A 26,778-nucleotide genomic window follows, 5' to 3' on the forward strand; every position below is an offset into this window, starting at 1 on the left:
GTTTGCTTACTCTTTCAGAATGCTACAAGTGTACAGATGCCAATAAAAATCACAAGTTGAAGTCAACAGCGATTTCAGAGGAGGGGAAAAAATACTTCTCTTGCATGTTTAACAGTGGTATTAAAGAAAGGAGAATGAACACAGCTGCCATGTACTACATGGACATGTACCCACCTTAACAGTGCTCCTCTGTGTACTGATATTTCACACCAGTTGTTCTCGCAACACAATTTCAGTTGCCCTCATACCCTATGATAAAGAGAAGCCATGCAGCATATGCATTTGAATCCTTATAAAGACAACCCTTATCAAATAAAAAAGGATGCATAAAAGATCTATAATGGAAAATAATATGGGAAGCTAGCAGAATATTTATTGGGGCACTTTTAAAATGAAGTTTGATTAGCAGCATCTTGAATTAAAAATGTTCTCAACATTGACATCCTTCAGATCTTAAATAGCAGCAGATTTTAATAGCATCAGCATTCATAAATTGAAAGCCTTGGAATCTGCTCTTCCCTGGCAGTACTTTTAACTACTGCCAATCCAAAAAAAAAGTCTGCAAGACATTTTAAAAAGTGTATTTTTTACCTAATTACATCCACAATGAACACTGGTAACAGTAACCGTCTACTGCTTTTCACCTGACATTTTACCTCCACAATTGTTTGCCAATGCATAAGGCAATTCAGTTTTATGACCACATGGCTGGTTCTCACCTTCTTTATCTTCTCATAAGTCGGTACTTTCAAAGTTAATGTAGAAACACAACATCTTAGGTAGTGAACAGCACGCTTCCTAACATCTATCTTTTTCTTCTGCTACCTCCTCTTCAACAGTGGTTTGAAGTGGACACCAAAACTTCCAAAGAAGTATGTAAGTTATGGTAAGCTTGGGAAAAGACAAGACTCAGGAAGGGAGTTGTAAGAAAAGATTCTCCTCTCCTCAGCAGAGGTTTGAAGCGCAGATATCCCAAGTAAGTTTCAAAAATAGGCACAGAATATGCACCTCAAGCACAGTGATACATATCAGAAAATCCCTGTATTTAACGTAAGTAGGCTTAATAAGTCAAGAAAAGTGTCCTCCATACAAGCTTACGATTTTTTCAGAATTGCTTGCTCTTTATTTACCTTTACCTCAACAGCCCCATGTCTGTAAGCATGGAAAGGCTACAAAGACTAGCTATGTACATAACACTACTATACAGACATTCACTTGTTTCAAATCCTTACAGGCTTCTATACGGTCAAAACTTCTCTTTGAAAGACTCTACACATTGGTCTTGTGAAAAGTCTAACTTCAGTTTTTCACAGATATGTGCTTGTGAGAAGAGAGAAGGAAAACAATTTCAGCTATAAGAAATGGTCAGGGTTATAGAATTAGACTAATATTCCTTGAGAAGAATAATTAGAGTAATATTTCTTCCTGAAGGCTCTTTAGAGACAAATTTTCAGGAAGATATATTCTTTGCCACTTTATCAGTGCCTACATATGGATTCTGGCTAGAGGTCTTCTCTGCTAAGAAACTGTGATGAGTATGTAGAAAGCTGTTTTGACTCTGGTCTGAAAAAAGTTTTTGTTGCTGATGACTATGCTTTCCTAAGCTCTAAGCTGAAAGACACTGACTCACACTATAGCAGCTATCCTGGGTGATTTATATGGCAGAGAAATAATTACGAAGCCTCTACATCATCTTCCCAGAGCAGAATAAAGGAATACAAGCCGAAGAGTGATTACAGAAAAATGACTCTTCGTCAAACTGTGAATCCTCACAGAGCACCTCCATTAGCTTTCTTTATTGCCACTGGTCAAGCAGGAAAGAGAGGCTGTCCTTTAACAGGAAGTCTCAGTGTATCACAGGACTGAGGCAAACAAGGTCTTGCATGCTGAACTATTTTCTTTCAATATCTGAAAAATAAACAGTTATCAATAGGTCTCATAGGAAGGCATTGTTTTCTACAAAGCAAGTAAAAGTAATCCAAAGATGACAACAAATATTGATCAAGGATGTGCTGAACGCAGATTTGATAAGTATAGTACTAGAGAGGAAACAAGTTAAAACTAACATAGAAAGGAGGGGATAATTTATTAACAGATGAGCATTGCCTCAATATCAGGCAGACTGAAGAGTCTGCCTGGAACTTCTCAATGAATAGATAAATTCACTAGACCTTCTTATGCCGGTTTCCAGCATACAACTCAAACAGACTGTAACAAAAAGCATGTGATGGATGGCATCAGTTAATTCTCATGTGCTATCTCAAAAGAGACGTACCAGTTGTATCTGTCCATTCAGGTCATTTTCCCTCATCCTTTATTTTTTTCACTGTTCTTTTTTATTCTTATGGAGCCCGACAAAACTCCACCTCTTAGAGTCAATTACTAGGAAGCAAGTCATCAGCAGTGTTACACAACAGCATGTAAAAACAGCCCTACTAGCTCTGAGCTGGTTTATAGGACTAGGCTGCTCTTTCCCAAAGATTAGGTTGTAAACTAGAGCCAGTGTTTTTCATTTTCTTCCCATACTAACTTTGCACTTTGTCTTCAAAGAAGCACTACCAGATTGTAACAAAAACAACCACCATTCTAGTCTTCTCACAGCTTACTTGTCTCTCCTTAAAGGACAGTTAATATTAGAATACTGTTTAGTAGGAAATTCATTTTATAAGAAATCTTATCTCCTACTCCTAGATAATTAGAATTAAATAAATAAATAAAATCCTCTGATGACCTACAAATTATAGCTAGAACTTTAAGCATAGGAATGCACAAATTCATCCAGTTTTTAATCTCCTAACACAGCCAAGACTATAAGATTTTAGCACTTAAGTGAAAAGACTTTGTAATTGTAATCACAGAATGACAGGGATTGGAAGAGACCCCTGGAGATCATTGAGTCTAACCCTTTTCTGTTAAAGTACTTTCTCTACAGTAGGTTGAACAGGAAAGCATTCAAAGTAGGTCTTGAGTATCTCCAGAGAAGGTGAGTCTACAGTCTCTCTGGGCAGTCTGTTCCAGTGCTCTGTCACCCTCACAGTAAAGAATTTATTTCACATGTCTGTATGGAACTTCCTGTTCTCCAGCTTGCACCTGTTGCCCCTTATTCTACCATTCCACATCACTGAAAATTGACTGCTCCCATCCACTTGACTCCCATATTTTAGATATTTATAAACAGTGATGAGATCTCCTTTCAGTCTTCCCCAGGCTGAACAGTCCCAAGTCTCCCTGTCTTTCCTTGCATGGGAGATGCTCCATGCTCCTCATCTTTGTGGCCTTCCAATGGACTCATTCTAGATCTTCACTAGACTTATTGAACTGGGAAGACCAGACTAATAAAACATTTTAGCTTTCAAACAGCACACCAGAAGAGGATAACTACAGATTCCTTATATCAATCTTCCAGATAGCACCTTAGGTTTAACTCCGAGACCTTAAGATATGTTCAAAATGTTTCTCGTCAGCTATTATGGACTAGTTACATACAGAGCCTCTACTGAACCTGCTCATGAACAGTATTTGTGCACATCCACACTTGTTATTCCTCATTGAGGAGGAACAACCTATATAAAAAAAAAGTCAAGAACTGTAGTGGCACCTTATCCACCCAGATTCAGATTTGGAGCTCATCATTATGTCAGCCAAAGCTAAGAGGCAAACAGGCAATTTAGGAAGCCTGTATTTCAACTGAAATTACTGAGGTACAACCCTACCATGCTATTTTCACAGACCTTGGGTCAGGACAACTTTGAATTCTGTCGTAGTTTTGGCTGGAACAGAGATAATTTTTTCTTCACAGAGGCTTGTTTAATGCACTGCTTTGGGTTTTTTATGAAAACAGTGGTGATAGCACCTTGATGTTTTAGTTATTGCTGAGCATTACTTTACACAGAGCCAAGCACACTTCAGCTTCTTATGAAGTCCTGTCAGTGAGAAGGCTGGAGGTTCACAAGGAGCAGGGAGGGGACAAAACCAGGAGAGTTGTCTCCAAATGACCAAAGGGATATCCCTTACCATACAGCCTTACCATACAGCATCATTTTCAGCAATAAAATCTGTAAACAAAGAAGGATGAATGGGGATTTATTTATTTGTTTGTTTGTTTGTTTGTTTATTTTTTGTGGGGGGTGGAGGAGAGGAAGGAGGGGAACGAGGAAGTGCTTGGAGTGATGGCATTTGTCTTCCCAAGAGACTGTTAGATGTGATGATCTCCGCTTCCAAGAAGGCCTGCTGATGGGAATCAGTGAATGGATTCTTTGTCGTGCTTTGCCTGTGCAAATGGCTCCTGTTTTACAGGTAAACTGCATTTACCTCAATCCACAAATTCTCATACCTGTACCTTTCTGATTCTCTTTCTGATCCCACCTGGGGAGAGTGAGCAACTGGCTGAGTTGCCTGCCAGGGTTAAACCATAGCACCCAGTCATGATGCAAACCTAACAGGTGGTACTGACTTACACACAGTTTCACTTCCTTGTACAGGGACTGAACTCTCTCCCTGATTTTAGCAGAATAATCCATCATTCCCTAGCACTTTGTCTATTTCTTGTCATTAAAATACAACACTTTCTGCAGCCAGGATCTTTTAGACCAGTTACGCTGCTACTTAACAGTGACGTAATCAAGACAGGCAAATTAGAAGAACAATTATCTGAAGAATGGTGATTAAAAAGAACTAAAGTAACCTTTAAAAGCTTTTTCTAATAAAGGTTTGTAATGAATAGACAAGAGGCCACTTAGCTATCAAGCTTGCTAAGCTCGCTGTTAAAAAAGCTGGAAGCTTCATTTCTTTCCGTATTATGCACAGTATTATGACAATAATTAACATTTTGGAATCAATAAACGACTTTAAGTTATGTAAGGAAAGAAACATTCAAGACTAACACAAGACATTTTCCATTTTATACAAGCAAAGCCTCTAAGAAGGACATAAAAAGTACTAAAGCACACAGGTGCAAATGGCACAAATGACAGGGAAGCCCCCTAAGGAGTTTATTTTAACATGTTTCTTCTACTATACTACTGAATATCACAGTGCTTGGAAAAGAAAAAAATACATTGTTTTATCTTCTAAAAACCCTGATGGCCACCAATAAACAGCTGTTCAAGATACACACTAGTATCCCACAGGATTGTAAGAATACAAAGCCAATTATAAAAATAAAAAAGCCAAAACTTTTCTTGATCAAAAGTCTATCCCATCTTTTTCAATATATGCAGATACGGGTCTCAGAAAAAAACCCAGCATACTATAATACATGACAAGCATGTATAAGCATCCTGGTGCCTACTTTTCAATATTCCCATCCTGTATACAAATATTCCTACCAACACAAGAATATATAAATGTAAAATCAACCAACCGAAATCACCACCACCAAATAATTGTAAGACAGCACTTCAAATCAATGAAAACAAATCCCAAGCAAACACAGTTAAGTTGATCCCACACCCACTTCCCAAAACTGTTATAAGAAGAGTTAATCCTGAATTTTTCCTCTATTAGTTAGGTATGCTAGTTAGAAACATAAGGTAATATGAATTCCTACCTGTAACAAAGACTTAATTTTAAAGCTAACTCTTGAAATTTCAGAGGAATTTTCCAATTAACAGATAAGGGGCTTAAGGGGAACAGGTAGATATCACTATGCCAGAAGCAATCAGTGACAACAAAAACAATGTAGATCACAGATTTTCAAGACTGGCTGTGGAACAACCAATCATGAAAGTGATTGTGTCAAAATCCAATCTATCTTGAAGTCCTGAAAATAGAATTGCAATCTGTATAAAAGGCATTAGGGTTTATAGCAGTCAGAAAAGGAGAGGTTAGTTTCACAGTAAAATTTAAACAAGAAAATACCTAAGCAGAAACTGTTAAGATTCACAGATGCTGGGGTTGCATAGCAGTATACCAACTGTTCTATGGTATGACACTGGCTGTCTTCTGCACCAAACAGCAATAATAAAGGATGAAGGGCGCTACAAGACATTTTCTCCCACCTTTTCCAACGTTTTACTTCTCTGCAACTCCTTTCACCATCTTTCTCTCACATGAAACAAACAGCTTTTTTTTTTAACAGAATACTGTAATTTTCATCTGAGAATTCAGTAATCTCAAGAGTATATTTAAGGTTCAGCTATAGCTTCCTCACCTACCCACAGATATAGAAAGTGATGGACTAACTCCTCAGAGTGCTTTGCAGAACAATTTTGGTTCTGCACATTGCCATCAAAACCCTAAATGCCTGGCTCAGATTCAAGTTGCATTATTCATGCTGCTTGCACAACAGCAGCAGTACCGCTGTTAAGTTTACCTGTAGTGAAAAGTGGCATCATCATCTTCAACACTAGGAGCTAAGAGAAGTAGAAAGCAATTTCCATTCTGTTTTATATCTGTGGACCAGTAAATGTTGCAGCACTTATTGTGAATCAGATAGTACACCTTCTGTTACAGTAGTTACAATCAAGTGCTCAAACATAAAAGGAAAACGTTTAGGGATTCAGCCTCTTAAGAGGTTTATACCCTTGTGGAAGTGCTTCCTGAATTTCCTTTTCATTCTTACACATTATAGAACAACCTTTCTAAAAAAAAAAACACCTTTTCCCCCCGATCTCTTACAAGGAGGCATTTTCAAGGGTGTAGAAATCTTCAGTTAAATAGAGATCTCTTCTTGGAAGACTGGTGAAGTGCTCAGGCATTTATACAGCCAAAACTTCCCCCCCCCCAAAAAAAAAAAAAAATAAAATTGGGCAAACTAACTTCATTTATTTAAACTGTTTCATACCAATGTATTTAAGTAAATGATTCTATGAGAATCACTGAATCACAGTATCCTTAGAATTGGAAGAGACCCTTAAAGGCCATCTAGCCCAGCTCCCCTGCAATAAACAGGGACATTCACAGCTAGATCGGGTTGCTCACAGCCTGATCCAGCCCAATTTTGAATGTCTCCAGGGATGGGTCATTCATCACTTCTCTGGGCAACCAGTTCTAGTATCTCCCCACCCTCACTGTGAAAGATGTTTTTGTTATATCCACCTAAATCTCCCCTCGTTAAGTTTCAAACCATTCCCCCTTGCTCTATCACCACAGGCCCAGCTAAAGAGTCTGTTCCTTTCTTTTCCATAGTTTCCTCTCTCAGCCTGTCCTCATAGAAGAGGTGTTCCATCCCCTGGATCATTTTTGTGGCCCTCCTCTGGATGCACAGGTCTATGCCTCCTGTACTGAAGACTCCACATCTGGACATTACTCTGTTATGGACTTAACTACCAAAAATATCCATCTCAGCATCTTTTTGTGGTATAAACCAAAAAGAAAGTCTAATCTAAATTATGCATCTTATTCCTAGCTTTGCTATCCCAAATATTTATGGGACTGAGAAAGACTTGACTTCATTATTATAGAATCACCAAGGCTGGAAAAGACCTAAAAGATCATCCAGTCAACCTACTACCAACATCTCCCACTAAACCATGTCCCTCAACACAACATCCAGTCTTTCCTTGAACACCCCCATGGTTGGTGACTCTACCACCTCCCTGGGTAGTCCATTCCAGTGCCTGACCACCCTTTCTGAGAAGTAATATTTCCTAATGTCCAGCTTGAACCTCCCCTGCCGCAACTTGAAACCATTCCCTCTGGTCCTATCACTAATGACACGAGAGAAGAGGCTGACCCCCAGCTCACTTCAACCTCCCTTCAGGAAGTTATAGAGAGCAATAAGGTCTCCCCTGAGCCTCCTCTTCTCCAGGCTGAACATTCCCAGCTCCTTCAGCCTCTCCTCATATGGCTTGTGCTCCAGACCCCTCACCAGCTTTGTTGCCCTCCTCTGAACACATTCCAGGGCTTCAATGTCTTTCTTGCAGTGAGGGGCCCAAAACTGGACACAGTACTTGAGGTGCGGCCTTACCAGTGCTGAGTACAGGGGAACAATCACTTCTCTGCTCCTGCTGGCAACGCATTATGACTGGCTTGGTATTGAAAGAAGTAGGAGACTACAAGCAGGGATTAATTTTTCATTCAAAGACGTATTAGAAATGGTTTGCTAGTGCTTCACTCTTTCTACTCAGATAGCAGAAACAGTCATTATTTTGCGTCTTTGCCCCCTTCTTCTTATTACAATTCAATACACTAAAAACAAAACTTTGGCAAACAGTAAATAAAATCTCATTAAATTAGTAGCTACTTGTACGGTGATGTATAGTGACAATAATGTGAAGAGATGATACAAGAGAGGCAGTGATAAGTATCCAAAAGGTTATTTAAAGGAAAGGCTCACTCAATAGAGGCCTTCAGTCTGCTGAAAACACTGAAGCAATGTCCACCAAGGAACAATCTCAAAGAGACCTGCTTCAGTGGTGGTCAGCCCTTAAATGAGGTCTAGAGGAAGTGGAGTCAGGCTCCACCCCTTCCAGAAGTACAGCTGAATTACCCTCACCTGTGCTCCCACAGCTGACACATGCCTCAGCTGATTAATCAGAGGTTCAGGCTGTGGTTAACAATTTCCCATACATTACTGCTTTGTGGAAGTACATAAACCGTCTTCAAAACAAAAAGCAAATTCAAAACTGTAGTGTAAATCAGCTGGCAAAGAAAGCCCTCCTACGTGAATAGCACAGAGAACTCAACTCCTCTCAGCATTTGGTACCATAAATAGTTATATTTAAGTCCAGAGATACACTCTTGGCTCAAATTCTATTAAACAAAATAAATAAATAAACAAACAAATAATAATAATAAAGCAATTGCTAGAAAAGTACAACTTTTCATACCACAAAGAGAAATGCAGTTGAACAAAGCCCCTTTCCTAGGACTTTCTAGGTTAATGAGACAGTGAGTTTGGTATCACCTAAAGCAAGTAACTGGAACATTAAGATACTGCTTTCAGGTCATCTCGAATGCTGAACATATTCAAAAATATTCATTAGCTTTCCCTAACATTTGTGAAGTAAATGGTGAGAGGAAGACAAAAAACGCATTGCCTGGTAGGCCCCCCACAGGTAGCCCGAAGACCAAGAAAATCAACGTGAAAACAATTTCACATTGTACATACATGTAAGCAAATAAGAGTCCTGCTTCACCCTCTCAGCCACTCACAGAAATCTGTACAGCTGTCATGGAATTCTGCTCTAAATTTATTCTCTTCCACAACAGAGGTTTGTAGTTAACCCAAGGAAACTAGACTTGCATCTTGTTTTGAGAGGGAAAATAAGCTTCAGATATGAAGAAATGGGGAAGAATCCCCCATCCAAGCACAGAGAAAGTTTAGAGCTGAAAAATGTGACTGAAGAAAGAACTGTATGTTCTGGCATGCAACACATCACTAGAGGCTCTAGAAGTATTAAGAAAGGGGAAAAACAAAGGTAGACACCAATTTCCACACCAAGGAACTGTTATTTGGCTGGGACACATTCATGCCACAGTTCAATCAAATGCTTTAAGACAAAACAAAATAACAAAAAACTGTCAGCATCTTGTAGGTCATACCTCAATTTTAAGGAGCTTAAGAGCTAGAAATACTTCTCAGGATTAAAACAGCAGGAAGCAAATTTACCACTAGGAATACTGCTTGCAGGGGTTCACATGCAAATCTACTTCACTGCAGCTCTTGAGTGTTTTTCTACTTTTCCTTTTGACGAATTTAGAAGAAACACTTCAGTGTCAATCCTCTGACCATTTTAATTCATACCAGTTTTATATCTGTCGCTCTCCTACATATTTTTAGTTACTTGTTAGAGATCGCTCAGCTACATCTAGCTGAAGCGTCAATTGAACATGACAGGAGGAAACTATCTATTCTAAGGACTTGGGAGACTCAATTCTTTGACTGGCAGATGAGGTGCACACAAGTGGGATTCTTCACTTGGCTCTTAGTAGGTTTGTATTATTGCAGGGTGAGATTCCCCAGTGCTCCTGAGTAAAGCCAAAAAATTGGCTTTTATAACTTCCCCTCGTTTCTCAGGCTTCCATGGAGAGTCTTCTTCTCTAAGACTGTAAAATGTAATTCACCATCAAGCAAGATGAGAGCCTGCTTCTGGCCCCAAAGAAGGAAGCATCTTCTTATGTAATGTAGCATGCAATTGTTTTAAATTATTCCAGTACTCCTCAGCAAAGGGAATTCGAGCACTAAAAGCTGAAAGTAAAACCATAATCAGGAATAATGGTCTTTAAAAAATGAATAGGTGTGCTCAATTCAAACATAATAACACATTCAAAATGAAGAAGTACCTGATCAGCGAACAATTAAATCTCACTTGAAGAATAACAACTCTGTTGTCCTGTATGTCAAATTGCTTTGTTTTGGTTTTATTTATTTATTTATTTATTTTTTCCTCCCAAGCAACAATCTGCTCACAGACAGAGAGAACAGAATCCTAACTGAGACGATGTTTCCTCTCTAAAATTTGGGCAAGGTCAGGTTTCATTTGTAGATCTTTGGAGAAGAGGAACATCTCCCAGCAAGCAATCAACTATAACTAATCCAAAACCTATTTATTTCCTTGCCTCTTATTATCTGGAAAGCTGTTTTCTTTTTTCTTTTTAACCATAAACTCTACCACAAAACAAAGATGGCAAACCATTTTAATTCAAGTAGAGCTTCCAAATCTCATGTCCTCAGTGAGATGCCAGGCTTTCTTAAGCATTGTCAACTGACAAAAAACAAGTCAGAACAGCCTTTGTCACTGCAGTATTATACTATCCTTAATGCTATTTGGATTCTTTATATAATACACATGCAGAAGTAGTCAGGTGCAGCACACATCAGGGAGGGTTTTTCCCTTACATTCACTGACCCAGATCTATGTAAGCATATGCTGTGTCCAATTAGAGTGTTAAACTACACAACTCAACAAAGCGCTACCAGAGTTGTCAAGTTTTTAAATTATTTTTTAAATACATGGATGATTTTTTTTGTTGTTGTTGTTGCTTTTGTTTTAAAGCAAGCATTCATACTTTCTCTGTACTTGGAAACATTAAAAAAAAACTTACCACAAACATGAAATTCTCCATAACTTACCTGTTACTAAAACACTGAAAATGAACACGTCCTTTTACTGAAGTGTCTGTCTGTGATTTATAAACATATATAACTGAATTGAAATGACACTGCAGTTTACACTTCATAAGTAAGGGAATTCTACTGGCAGCAATAAAGCTAACAGCTGCAATTGAATTTGGGTATGTAAAATGTGCAGCTCCTAAACCCATCATTTCAAAGCAGACAGAAAAGGTACTCTGAATGTCAAATACAAAGAACACTCAAGGACAAGACCAAAAGCTCTCTACCTGAGGTTGGGATGTGAGTAACAACCAAATCCTGGTGTCTATATCAGACCAAGTGCTTATCAATATCCATACAATGAATTCCAGCAGCAGACAGTGAAATGAGAAGCCAGCCGAACTTGCACCATACCTATCATATAGTTTCTTAAAACAGCAGAGCAACCTGACATGCCTCATCACATACGATGAGCTGATACTGTACATTGCTCTTGGGCACCTTCTGCGTCCAACCTACACAGACACTGTTGCATGCAAACTGGGATTATGGAATCAATATATGTATGATATTATATATTATATTTAATTACATATATATATATAAAAATATATATATTTGTACTGTATATATTTTTTGGTGTATATGTATTTACACCTTGTATTTATATTATGTTGAAAAAGACTGAAGTTCTCATGAGCGTAGTCACCAACAAGATGTGCTTTGTGCTTCCACTTTTCTGAGATATTTGGTAGCCAAAACATACTCAACCTACAAGCATTGCTGGCTACCACATACACTAATACACACAAATACCTGTATGCACACACATGAATTTAGAGTAAACTAAGCTTAGCAAATGCTAAACATGGAGTGGTAAAGGACCCTATCTTTTTTTCCTGAGTTAGCTGACTCGTTGAAGACTCAAACTCTTACCCTATTTGAATGATCCACTTTAAAAATATATATATATTCCAGAAGCAAGATTTTCATAATAGTTTTCAGTTTTACAAGATGACAGCATGAGATTGCTGAATATAGTTGGTTACATTTTCCACTGAGTTTTTGTAGATGTCCAAGGCCCTTTACAGTTCTGCCCTTTGCTGCACTCTTTGAAATTCCTTTCTAATATCAGCCTTGAGCACACATTTCTCCATGTATTCTGCAAACATTTTTACGATATTCACATGGCATCCTTCCTACAGACTTTCACAGCTGACCTATTCCAAAAGAAACTATCCCCTTTCTTAATCCCTGTATTTTCTACTGAGATCTGCTTACCAGAAAAGCAGCGAAATGCTCACTCTATTGAAAGCAGCCTGGGGATACCAGCAATTATTTCTTAAGCAGAATAAAAGCACCTGACCGATTCAGAGGTAAGTCTGTGAACATAATTAAATGATTTAACTGCTTTTACTTTTAACCCTGCTTTCCTTTCTACTTTCTCATGCCCTTCCTATCTTTCTGCATTTCATTTCAAACTGAACATAAACTTTTTGAGGCAAGGACATGCATTTTTACATAATCATAACTCACACAGCAAAATGAAACCACTGGACCAATTAAATACTAACAAGACACACCAAAATCACAACACACATCCATGTATTTACCTTTATCCTCATGTCTTAAGCAAGGAGTACAGGCCAGCAATCCAGTAATTCACCCAGCACTTTCCAAACCCTTCAATCTAAGCTGCATATTCTCACAGGGGTTACATCATTATCACTACCACATGCAAGTACTGAGAGGAATACATTAGTCTTCAGAGGTCTCCGTTTCATTATGGTTCCATTATGGTTCTATGAGAATTCAGCATTACAAAGCCTAAATGTTACATGGGTTCAGAGAGAATAGGGAAGGAAGTGTTCTTTCCAAATTTTTTTTCTTTTCCCCAAGTTAAAAGAAATTAAGTCAAAGACCCTTCTTTGGCTTATTTTACAACACTCAGCTGAAAGCAGACATCTCTTCCCTTCTCTAAAGTCTGGACTAAACTCTCTAAACTCTGTAAGTCTTTGGCTTCCTAGAAAACTCATTCAAGTAGAAACAAAAAACTCCCAAAGCAACAACAACAAAAACCCAACAAAAATCAATCCCCCAACACACTCATTCTGATCAGCTTTCATGCCATTTCTGGCATTTATTTCAAAAGAATATTGCTATTTTTCTGAAGTTACTAACCTAAACCAAGTGGGGTTAGTGGGGTTACCCCAACCCAAAACAACTGCTTGCTACATTAGAAGTTTATTTGTTTTTCTTTTTTACCACTTAGAAACAAGTTCAAACTTCAGCTTTAACAGAAAAAATGGAAAACATATTTCTTCACTGGTTTAATTACAATTTTAAGGCTGGATACATGACATCCAGATTTAAATGAAATCCATATTCTAAAGAAATGTTGGCAGCAGAAAATATTTCTTGTTGCAATGACATCTCAAACTATTTTCAGTGATAGTTCTCATGCACAATTGTCATCCAAGAAACTGTTTTCTTTTTTGAATAGTGCATTATTACCCATCCAAATGTAGTAAAAAAGCCCACAGCAGCTTCTAGCTGTTGTTAATAGACTGAGAGATTCATCTGTCTCTATTTAACAGACATACAAGGACATTTTACAGGAAATACGTCAGAAAGTTCTCTGTGTATTTCTCATTGCACATATTTTGTGAATTTGACAGTGGTCTCTTTGTAACACTTCCCTTCCACTACATATCAAAACTTTCAAAGAAGTGGAGAAAAATATACTGGTAAAGCTCTAGTTGCTGGTGATACCGAGTGCACATGTAGAACCTCAAGCTACTGTCTGTGATTTTTCCGAAATCCAATTGTATTTATTCAAGATGAAAACTATGTCATGAGAGATCTAGTTTTCCTAAGAAAACTAAAGATAACAAGGCTCTAAAAATCATAATTTGCATCTTGCGCTGCTAGTCAAGACTCGCTGCTGAAGTTCCACTTCAGGATTCCTCTACATTGCTGCATTTACTCCATTCAAAATTGCATTCCAAAGTAAATGGAATTTCCTCTGTGAAAAGGCTGCAAAATTTAGCTCATATCGCTGGCATACTGCTGTTCTGTAGAACTAGGAGCACTGTGAGCTGAGCTTTCCCATGAAGCCTGTGATACCAAGGAAATAAATCAACACTACATACACACAACTCCATTTTTTCCAAAGGAGTTTAAAATGATAGAGAAGCATGCTCATAAATAGTTTATTTTAAAATGATTCTGGAAACTTTCATGTGCTTCATTATCCTTTGGGCTATAGTGAAACTGTCAGCAGAAGAGTGAAAGGCTACCTCCACTATTTTGAATATGTCAGCTGTCACCTACAAGCTCCATCATTCCTCTGCCATCCATTCCATTTTCAAATGCATAGACGTAATATAGACCATCTATCACAAACATTTTAGAAAGTTTGTTATCTAGATTTCTTTCCTGATATTTCCTCCCTAATTAATTTTCTAAAGCAAAAAGTAAAAGTAGTTCTTCCCTTCTCCCTTCCAAAATACTATTTCTTTCTTTTTATTTATTTTTAGCAGTGGAAATGCACTTTTCCTCATAACAGATTCTTGAAAACCATTTCATTAACTGATGAATCCTACTATATTCTTAGTGTTAAGAAAAACACAAAAAACTCTCTGCTAAAAATAGGAGAAACTAAGCCATGTTTACCATGACATAAAAGCAAAATCTAACCTAAATGTTTCTTTTAAGAAATGATGGAAAGAAGATACACACCCAGTAACAGACTGATCTTTATGTCATGGAATATGAAACAGGACAGGAATCAAGCTTCCATATTCCCACCTCAATATATTCTGTGAAGATGTTAGCTGTATTTTTATGATACAAACCTGGCCTAGTAATTAACCTGGAGGGGATTAGAAGCTATTCAGCTCAGTTTCAGTGTACCCACATGCACAACAGATATGATTACAGGCATATATAATGAGTGTAGGCCTTCCTGCTGATCACGCAAGGACATTTCACTTTGGATGTCCCCCCGTGTAAAGGCAGCCCTCTTTCTCCTATGCAGCATAACCAAACCACCACATTTTCTGTTAGCAGGCCCAAGAACCGCACCCTCATAAAATAACTCACAGATGATCTGACATCCTTCAGAAGGAGCCTATGTGCAGCACTGCTCAGTGCAGGGAGGAGGCCCTGGAGATGTGCCATAGGAAATGCAGTGGCTCACAGAATCTGTTACCCCTTAGCAACTGCAGATAAAAACTTCACAGTTTAGGATAAAATTTCATTATAACAAACATAGCTGCTGACAAACAGAAAAAAAAAACCAAAAACATTCCAAAGAGAAGACTAAGCATATGACAGAGATGTTGTTGCTCTGCAGAGAAGATTTTATGCATTTAGAAGAATTTCTAAGTACATGACCAGATTTGCATAGGTGGAGGTTTTACAGTTTGGTCACCTGTGGCAAACTGTGCAACAACGTACAAAGGCAGAAGGAGGTATCATGCTCCTTTTCTCACTTGCATATGAAAAATCTACCTAATAACTGAGGAATCCTTTTCGCACCAATCTGTACACAGAGTTTCATACGAGATTTCAAAACTACACTGATTTAGAGTCTTTTCTCATCAAGTTCCTATTACAAGCTGTTGGAAGAAATGAAAGAACTATACATAAAACTCAAATAGGCCCACAAAGGGAAGCCCCTGACAAAGGCCAACTTCCTGCAAGGAAAATTAAAAAAAAAAAGAAATCAATTTTATGACCATCCAAGACCATAATCTAAAGTATAATAATATAAATACCTACATAGTTATGGGATCATGTCACAGAACAAGCAGCAGCTTTTATTCAAGAATCATTTGATGCCAAGAAAAACTGACAAAAACAGTTTTAACGTTGTATGTTTTCAGCTACTGTAAAGTTCATTTACAACAAAATATCTGAGTAGGCCCAGATATCCTGACTCTCAGGTTAACTAGCAAACAGCTAGCTAAATGGGCACTCTACTTTCAGAAACATTCAGCTTAAGGTATTGACTAAGAAGGGATACAGCAATCACACAATTGATCCAGCAGGAAACTAACAACTCCAAAGAAAAACAAAACCTGTAGGTTGCTCCAATTAGTCCAAATGAGTATTTTTCCCTGTCACAAAAAAATAATCATCCATTACACCACTTTTATGTGGTTACATTGAACCTAGGTGGTGTTTGGCCAGCTCCTGGTGACCCAGCAAGGACTGTACATGACAGTTCACATCTACCTTATGTTTTACTCCCCATGCAGGATAGACTAATGACAGACAAGGGGCTAATTGCTGACCACGTTCACACATCCTGTGCAAACCCTGAGACCTCCTGCTCACGTGGAGACCTCTCTTATATTTTCCTATGTGATCTGGGGTGGCCCAGGCCCACCCTTTGCACTGTCCTGGCAGGCACCTTCTAGGTTTCACTACTGTGGATCCCCTAGACTTCCCTGCAATGTGGCAGCTCCAGCTTCCACAGCCAACAAGTGACACAGGCTCACTCTGCCACCACTCATAGCCATAAGCCATGTTGCACGTGAAGTACATAGGAGCAGCAAGCCTCCAGTCAGCCATTTCCACACCCAGCCAGCACCACAGGCAGGTCCCCAGCTCATGGACTGTACAAGCTGGCCCACAGGCTCACCTAGGGCCACAGCTGCCTCATGGCTAAAGAAAAGTATTGTGTCCATTTTCTATCATTACAATTGCTTTGCTGGTTTTGAACATCACACCTAATATCTTACACACCAGCTCAGGTCTTAGGCCAGAGGAATCAGCCTACAGAACAACATCCTGATTTGAGACATGATAAAAAATAAAACAAAAGCCAGATTTGTCATTGTTCTGACCTAGGTGATTTAGGATACACGAAGGTTGTGATACTCTGCACTTCCTGCATTGACAAATTAAGAGCAGGACAATCCTACACAACAAAACTGTAGAAATAAACTGGTTGATTTCTGGAGGAGTACAGACTTCCCGGCTACAGACTGTACTGGTGTTTCTGTATGGACACGGCCAGTACTATGGAAATGCCAGCACTGAGTTAGATGGCAGTGCTCTGAGAGAAGTTATGAAGACTGGATGTTTTGAAGGACAACGGAATTACATAAAAAACAGCTAGAGGTGACTTAGTTTCTGGATCACTCCAAGACTCAGAGGGAATAAAAAAGAATGAAAACTTCTTATTCTAGCACAGAAAGTTAAAACAAAGGTGTACTGATCAGCACTGTTTTTCTACAAGAGTAGCTAGAATATGGCCATCCTGACTAATGGGAAGGTAGGGGAACCTCTGTTACTAAGAAACTGTCTTACACCTGTGATGTTGGCATTCACCCCTCTCACATGAACTAACACAAACACATTCACTTTTCTTTAGCTTTCCTTTCTTCTTTTAAGAAACTTCTTCTGCAGTTTGCAAAGTGCCTCTTTCTACCACAAGTTCTTCCCTCCTCCAAATTTTTACCTTTGCTGTATTCACAAAATCAAGACATCTCTTTCCATTCTTCTTTCAGCTAAGTAAACATTTTTTATTTTTATTTATTTTTTTTTTTCCCCAGGTCTTATGCTCTCCAGTCTCCTCCACTTTGTTGCATGGTAAAGATAAATATGACCCCCTCTAAACTACAGCAATGAGAGGGAAGCTAAACAGCAAACTGACAGCAGTGGCTTAAAAATAGTGTAAAAAAATATTCTACAGTAAGCCCAGAGACTGGGAGTTCCCCTGGCAACAATGGCTGTAGGATTTCTATTGGGATTGGTGGTGGCTCTTGGTTCCTAGGAAACCACTAGCTAAATGCTACAAATCATGATACATCTGTGTACTGGATCTGTTCAGTGGGGAAGGAAGATCTCCATGAAGATAGCGGGGTTCATCAACAGAATGGCAGCACACTAGGAAGGAAAGGCTAAGAGGCAGACTTCACACTAAGCTCTGCTCTTGAGTGAACTGGCAGGGATTGGCCTTCTGTCATCTGAAATAGTCTACACAGAGATGTTTTTCTCATCGTTTTTAGCAAACCTCTACACTTGAAACATGATTTCAGCAAACTTTTGGTTGTATTCTGTTGCAGAAACCTTTTACTCTCAATGCCTTGTTGTGTACAAAATGTATTTGTTTGTCACCTGTATAAACTGACAACAAATTGGCTTTTGTTTCTTGCTTATTTAATAGCTCTACAAAATTACAATAATGTCCAGCCTCAACCTCTGCACAGAAACTTGTGTGGCAGTGTCAAGGATGACTTTTTATTATTATTTTATTTTGAGACAATTTCAGCTTACATGTCCTGATTTTAGCAAGCTTCCTGAAAGCTTTCCCATTCATCTTCTCCACCTGATGTATTTCTCTCTTTTCCATCACATCTGCCACGGAATCAAGGTTATCCTTTGAACTTCAAAGCACCTTACAAATTTAACTTGCTCTGAACTCCTCTATAAAGAGGAAGATCACTATTATCCATTTGGCTGATGAGATGTCCAAGACCTACTACTGAGAAACTTACCCAGTTTATCCTGCCAGGAGATAGTAACAGCTTACATGAGCCTAAGAAAGCCTGAAATTATGATTCTTTCCTATGTTTCTAATGTCCAATTGGAAGACATACAACATTTTCTAGCTGTTCTTGTCTGCCATCGTAGAAAGGAACCACATAGATTTTGCATCTGTCAAAGTTTGCAAATGAGCCACTGAGGATACTGAGCAAAATGCATGGCAAACAAAGTCAGAAATTGCACTGGGATATATATTCACCATTAGAAGCTCAGCTGTGTCATTCAAGAAACAGAAATGAGCTACGGACAGTATGAGAAGGAGGCTCGCTGCCCACCTGCTTTTTCCTTCAATGAATCAAGGCATTAAAAGACACAAAAGACTGGAAAAGAAACAGTGGAAAGGACTTTGTTGCTGTTCTTCAAGTGTCAGATCTGCATTATTGCAATGGGGGGAAAAATTGTTTAAGAAGGAGGCGACCTTGGTCTTTCTTCTGTTCTTCCATTTACTCAGCTGTGGACTTAACATGATGTGAATCTCCTGCCACCTCCTTGTGAATGTCCTGTATCACTTACAAGTACATACAGAGCCTTTTAATTCTCTTCCTCCATTAAAAAGTAAACCAAATTACCTTCTGTTTGAGGCAGAATCACAGAATCACAGAATTGTAGGGGTTGGAAGGGACCTCTAGAGATCATCGAGTCCAACCCCCCTGCCAAAGCAAGCTCCCTACACCACATAGAATATTGATAAGAGCTACACTTTCAAACCAAATCAAGAAAAAAATATATTATCTCTAACTCAAAATTATACCCTGTGTACCACATAAATAGCCTACCAAATACAATGGCTACATATAGCCTATATTTCTCTGTTGGTGGCTTAGGAACTGTAAGAACTTCAGGACAGACTCATTACTCAAACTACATGGACCAGCCACCTTTATGTTACTGTGATACCTAAACTGTGATGTTCTGTGATTACATTACAGCAGATCTGTTAACGATAAGATAGACTTCTTTAACAGCAGGATGGCAACAGAATGGAGTGGTGTTCTGTGGTCAATAATCTGTACTAGTCATAGACAAGAACAAGTGGATGATAGTGCTTCATGAGCTAAAAGCACAAGTGTCTGCACTGCCAAACATACATGCGCTTACATCCAGTAGAAATATGCTTCCCACAGCCTCCTCACTACCAACATCTTTGGAGAATTTCTCCCCCCACTTTAACCCTGATACCAAATAGGAGTAAGATAGACCTTCAAAAGCTTGTGGGTGAAGAGATCTGTCTATCACAGTGTGTCACACAGAAGCAGGGAAGTGAATCTGCAATCCCTGTTCTGTCTCATTCAGATTATGAATATGAACTTCATTCCTCCACCTCTTGGGTTGCAGTATTATACTCTGGTTCTTGAGCCTTTCCCCACCCCCATCACATACGCACGGCTTTCCCAAAATACATTTATATAACACAAATCATTCTGTATCAGAGACATAGCATGCGATAATTTGGTGGTAAAGGTTTTAACCTGGAATGTGGCAGACCTATCCTTGTCTGGGTAACTAATTGCTACAAGCCACATTCCAGCAGGAAGGACAGAGTCCAACCAACACCTCCAGCTGCCTGTTTGATTCTGAGAACCCCAGCCCACATCTCAGCTCTGAACAGGGCAAGGCAGCACATTGTTGTCACCAGCTGCTCTGCAGTCATAGGAAGGCCTTCCCCCTCAGCTGAAGTTCCTTTCTGCAGGTGACATCCTCTCCTGAGGAACCTACCAGACACATTCTCACAAACATGCCCAATCTCCTACACATTCAGGTTTATATTTATTTTCCCACCTTGTTACGCTGTTCTACTGCCCAGCCGCTATTCAGTTTACAGCAGACTAACACTATTTTAGCGCTGAGACAATCCTTGGAACAAAGCAAAATAAAATACACGGTAAAGACTCCTGTACCCTTTAACACAGTATGTTCCAAACTGTGTGTACTGATCCCATAAGCAGTTTTACTGGAACACAGAAGTTAACTAAAACTTATTCTATTTCTATGATTTCTTTGCCAGAAAAGAAAGCTTTCAGGCTTGCATTTTGAAAAAACAGCACATTTAAATCCCCCCCCTAAAACAAACAAACAAGCAATGTTGACTCCAAATGCACAGAATGAAGCAGAAACATTTTCAGGTATTAGAGCTCAGGCATGCAACACCTGGAAAGCTCCATCACTATGCTGAACTATACACAGGCAGCTCTAAAGGTAAAAGATGCTGTGAGACAGCTGGATTTAGAAACCTTCATTTCTTTTTTATTTGCAACATGATTTCATTACTTGCAATGCTGTTTTATTATCATTGCTGCAGTCTGCACTAGGATAAAGGATGAACCTCTTACAGCTGCATTCACCAGATCATCCAGTTTCTTTTTCAGAAACAGTTCAGAGGGGTCTGAAATACGTACCCTGGGGAAGGGGATCCCATAACAAAAAATTTAAGTCTAAGATTGGTGTAACTCCATGAAACAGGAAAAGGGATATCTGAACTCTAAAATCCATTTTGATAGCCTGAATTCAGTGTTTTCACAAATTCTTGTGTCTCAAGTTTCTTTCCACCTTTTCCAAAGGAAAAAAACGAAACAGGTGAGAGTAAGTTTTACAGATGGGCAAACCTTAAAGAATTCTTTGATGCTAAAGGACAGGTGAATCTTTCTTAAGTGAAAGCAGGGCAGAAAATATCACAAGCATGTATTTCCAATACTTAAAATACCCACAACTTCTCTTGTTCACGAATCAAGAAATAAAATCAAGACAATACTCAGAAAACAAATACTATTATTTTTGCCCTTTCTCTATACCATATTTTCATATAAGAAATTATCACAGAATCACAGAATGACCCGGGTTGGAAGGGACCTCAAGGATCATGTAGTTTCAACCCCCCTGCCTGGCAGGGGCACCAAACATACACATTTACTAGATCATTTTTTCAATTATGGCATGAAACAGTTCAGATCAGCTCTACTTCATACATCTGTTCTTCTTCTAACATCAAGCAAACAAAATAATCAACCTGTAAATAAACTGCCTGATATTCAACCTTTTTTTTTTCCGTAACTTAAGTTTTATTGACTTAAGAAAAGTGCTCTTTTCCTTTCTAATTAAGACAAAGCATCAGATTCTCTGTTAGAATATATGCATGGAGTTTTCACCATCATCATTACTTCAGTCCATACCAGCCAGCAGTATGAGTAAGTTAAAAAATACATATTACCACAGACATGATAAATATTCTGATGCTTTTTAGAAATAGTTGCTAAACTTTAAGATAATGAATATTAAACTGTATTTTATGACAGCTGAATGATGGAGAACAGATGCTGAGTTAAAATTTAATTTGCAAAGTGTCAGCTCAGAATATATATGTGAAACCACAGCGTTTGCAATCCAAACTACACACTGAAAACAATGGAAAAAGTTGCCTATTTCTGCTGTGCCTGGCAACCATTTTTCCTGGACATCAGATGGAAATCCCATCTAAACTGAAGAGTCCAGAAAATAACATTCAGTTTTAGAAACTCTAATAGCTTATTAGGATAAGTACATTCTCTTCTGGGCATCTATTTTCCATCTTGAACTGACTGACATATAACAAACACTATTCAAAAGCTTGCAATTAATTTGTTTTTGTCTTGCAGTCTGCTCTTCCAGTAAACCTTTGTTTGGACTTCTGGTGGAAAGGTTGACTGTCTGAAAATGATGCCTGCCACTCTCTGCAACCGCTCATGTAAGTCATTTTTAAAAAGAAAAACAAGCAAGCAAATTACAAAAGCAGCAAATAGCTCTGTAAAGAAGCTCAAGATTTATCAGCTGCTCAAGTCCATTTTACTGTGTAACAAGATTCTTTCTTCTTCCTATGCATGATATCAGTAATTATCCTTTGAGGAATACAATGAAACTTGACATTATTGCAAACTTTATATATTTGAAAAAATGTTCAAGTTTTCCTAATTATTGCCACTCCATTTATCTCCCATATGCTATACTATATAAATTCTGTCTTTCCTTAACAATTCTTCAAGCACCTGCAAAATCTTCTGTTCTCTCCATTCCAAACCTGTGATTTATATGAAGTTTCATATTCTATTCATATAAATCAGCCATTCTCTAATCACTTTTGTTTCTTTTCTCAAAGCACCTTCCAATTTTTCGAAGTCTTTCCAATCTCTGAATGATCAGCAATAGTTATGGTCCACAAGTAGTCTCTTGAACCAGTCTGCCAAGACAGAATATAGCTGCTGCAGACTAAGGCCCAACATAATCAGTAGCACTCCTGAATCTGCTTTGTAAGAAGTACTCTGTGCCAAGAAGGGCAGAATCACTAAGTAATAGACACCACACCATCTTATTCATTTGATCCAAGGACCACGATTTATATAACGCAAACCTCTTTTAGAGACGCGGTGAAAAGTCCGAGTCCATTTAGTAGTGATCATAGCAAAACAGCACTTAATGGCTGTCTCTAAGAGCTTATGAAGTTCAATTTAAACTGGATGTCTATACGCTGCTACTTTACCTACAGAAATCAATACTCATGAATGCACAACTATTCACAGTATGAGAATGAAAAAATAGCCAAATGAGAAGTCTGCAAGAGAAAATCTTTTACAAGCTCATTTCATAGATGGTAACTGAGCATCAGTTTCAAAGTGATTGCAGAGCAATGCTGAGATGACCTTTTATTTTACACAGACATAATATCTAGCACCTGTAGACACAAATATGTAGTTCCTGTATGTCACCAAGAGTGCCTTCAGTATCATCATGCACTTCCTAAGAACATTTCACATGGATTACAGTCATTTTTTCTGCGTGCTCCTGAAGCCATTTTCCTTTAAGTTTGAAATGAGACATTTACAAAAGGAAACCTTTCTTTTTACTTCTGCTAGCTTTTATATTCTGGAATACAAACATATCAAAACACCGAGTTTTTATTAAAAAGACTGCTCCCCTCCGGTTACCAAAATTTTTCTGATGTGTCATAAAATGTAGCTGCTATTGGGTACCTGTTAGAGAGAACTTCCCTCATGCTAAACAAGCAGAGATATCAGATTGTGGATATTGGGTTTTTAATGCTTCAAGAAAATTCTTTACAAATTTTTACTTAAACATTTCCAGCAATTTGAAGGGGTGCAAATTTTTTGGTTCACTCATGTATTTATACGTAACAAATAAGTAGTTCATGCCATTTGCCATGGGGAAAAAAATGGTATAAATTAACATTTGTGATGGGTTTTAACTTCTGTTACCAAAAATATCTGTTCTCTTTTCCATCAGAAAACTAATGAAAATTACAAAGTGCATCAATGACTGCAGTCAGCATTTCAACTACTGTTATGGAAGTCAAAGCATATGCCAGAAAACTCCCTAACCCGCTTCTATGTCCACTGGGCATACGGATGGCCATACAATTTACCTCTTGTGTCTTCCCTAACCACATGACCATATCACAGTAGTATTGCTGTTGGGCATGACTAAGTTGTAATATGTACTGAAAGAGCATGCACCGTAAAAATCTTTTGTAACAAGCTGTAACACATACATTCTGCTGCCACGTACTGGTATTAGAAGCTTGCATAAGACACAGGACGAAGAACAAAGCTGACCATAGGCTGTTTCACATCACCTAGTCTCACTGCCTGATACCGGAACATCCTTCTGTGAATATTAACCATAGAAAACCCAACAACTTTAACAACTCCTGCCCAAGCAGTACCTTGAAAGTCCAGTTCACAACAGAGAGAGTCAGAAGTTAAACCACCACTTCGATTTTCAGAGACAATTACTTTCCAGAAGACTTGGAGGGGTGGTACTATGTATTACTGAAAGCAGGCTAAACATACATATCCAATACTACATCTACCATTTCCTTTTTAAGAAGGTAAAGCATCAGAATAAAAGTGTTACACAAAAAGTTTTATACTTACCATCAGGTTTCGGGTCGTGGGGTTTTGTTGGTGATATTCAACAGCAGAAATACACAAAGCAAACTGCAATTTCAAACCTCTGCATGAGCAAGAAATAGTAGACAATTAAGGTTTCACCCACCTGGGATCTTTCTGAATGCTATCAATGGAAGGTGACCTAGCCAAGGTCCCCTCAGGTGGGATGGCTGGCCCAGATTTGCTGTATGGTGATTCAACAGAAGGACAATACTGCAGCTGTCGGTAGGGGTCTGCGTAATTGGAGGCTGGGCCTGCAGCATAGCTGGCCCTCTGGAAGGTCGCGGTTGCGTTCTGTGTGCCGTGTTGACTGCCTGTGCGCTGTAAGGGTACGGAGTCGACACCAGGGGAAGATGGGGCTACGACAGGAAAGTAGGGACAAAGTAAAAAATTGAGGACCTGTTCACAGAAATGGTTAACCAGGTCTAGGCAGAGGAAAAAAAACACACACATATAAAACAGGGGTTCAAAAAGAATGAGAAAAAAACAAAACAAACAAAGAACATCGTCATTTTCAAAACCACTGAAGCAAGTAACCATCATATGAATTTATAAATGTCATGCCACTTCTACACTAGGGGGTCTTTTACTTCGGCTAAACAGACTGTAGCAATGCTTTTCACTTGGGGTTTTACTTGCACTAACCTGGGACAAAAAAAAGCACATTAAAAGCATCAAACTCATCAAACTAGCATTTACAAACACCATCAAATGGTTTTTGCAGCCTTTCAAGAGGTGAGCAGAAGGAATGGCCTCCTGAGCCTGATTTGACAAGCTGTGATGTACATCCTTGTAGAGGAAATAGCCACAGCCAGCTGGAATTGATATCCCTGGTGTCTGTGCAACAGGTAAAACCAGACACAAGCTACTATTACCGTGTAAACTTCAGTAACCCCTTTATTTCCCCCCCTCTGTATTTCACCATATATAAGATACCGCTACCAGAGTTTGAAGAAAAGCCAGGTACAAAGAGGCCAACAGATATCTTAATGCACACCAATAGGGGTTGTACACCAAGTTAAAGATTATTGTATTATCAGGTCTGAGCGGCTTACTTACAGAGTTAAACTGATTTAATGCTTTTTCAACTCAAAAGCCTTATTAATCTCCCTCATAGCCCATTATTTTTCTGTTATGCCACAGTGTAATAGGAATATGGTCAGCTTTGAGATCCTTATTAAACATGCAATACTTTTGAAACAAAGTCTATATAAAGGCAATTGGCTTTGCACTGTAAGGGCTAGAGAAGCAACATCCACATTATCTTTGGCCTGAAAACAAACACAGATTAAAAGCCAGCTTCGACTGCTTAGAACGGCAAGTGAATTCTTCATGGCTCCCTTTACCCCCCGGCCCAAGAATGCCGGGACATGTTTGCAAACAGGAATGGGCCTGGGTTCAGGACTATTTTTAGCACAGCCAAATTCATACACAAAATTGTAGGCAAAATTGCAGGCAAAACTGCATATATACATTACAGATATTCATAAAATACTTCCCAGTCCTTCTTTTTTTTTATTAATATGTACATTGACACTTCATGATAGTAAACATTTTTTGTATGTTATAGATCTATGAAAGAGACTTAAAGCATTTTATCTTGAAGTGCCAGCAAGAAATACATTGAGATTAAAATACAATTACTGAGATTGTGTTTGTCAAAATTTACAACTTATGAACAGTTCAAATTTGTATCAAATTCTGCCTTATTTTCATTTTTTCCTGATTGTGAAGCATATCACACTAAAATAACAAGTACTATCTTACAACGCTGTTACAAGCACAGAAAAGTGGAATTATCTTGATGTAAATTTTCAGCAACATCTAACAAGTACTATTCCTAATTGTTAGCAAATAATTCCCCATGAAATGAGTAATAAGACACATACAGACCTTTCTGCAAATCTACATCAGTTAAAATGCAAGAACAATATTAGCATACTGAAACATCTCATGCACAAACCATGCTTAATTCAGTGTTATGAAGACACAATAAAAACATCACCCTCTAACACAAAACACACATAACTCAAATCCAACATTTGGTGCCTTATGAGAAAAAGAGTAAAAAAGCAAGTTAGAGAACATTCTGGAAATATTTTTAAGAGAGAGAGAAAGAAAAAATGGGGTCGTACACTGACAATGCAATGACACCCTACAATGCCAATAATGCTGAAAATAACAGCTACATTGTAATGCACAATGGATTATATTGTGCAAAGAAATGTATTTCCTTCTCAAGGTGGTACAATGGAAAACATGCTTGTTTTTAAACTCTGAAAACTT

General features: G+C 38.4%; 1 protein-coding gene across 7 annotated transcripts in view; it reads right to left on the minus strand.

Moving 5' to 3' along the window:
- Positions 1-26,778, minus strand: part of CTNND2 (catenin delta 2) — a 585,077-nt gene that overhangs the window by 189,837 nt on the left and 368,462 nt on the right. For all 7 annotated transcript variants that reach the window (XM_015854425.2, XM_015854430.2, XM_015854428.2 and 4 more), the window contains one exon: positions 24,599-24,851. In XM_015854425.2, coding sequence (XP_015709911.1) covers positions 24,599-24,851 — 253 coding nt within the window. The remainder of the gene's footprint in view (positions 1-24,598; positions 24,852-26,778) is intronic.

Source organism: Coturnix japonica, chromosome 2, assembly GCF_001577835.2.
Source record: "Coturnix japonica isolate 7356 chromosome 2, Coturnix japonica 2.1, whole genome shotgun sequence".
In the NCBI taxonomy this organism is placed as follows: domain Eukaryota; kingdom Metazoa; phylum Chordata; class Aves; order Galliformes; family Phasianidae; genus Coturnix; species Coturnix japonica.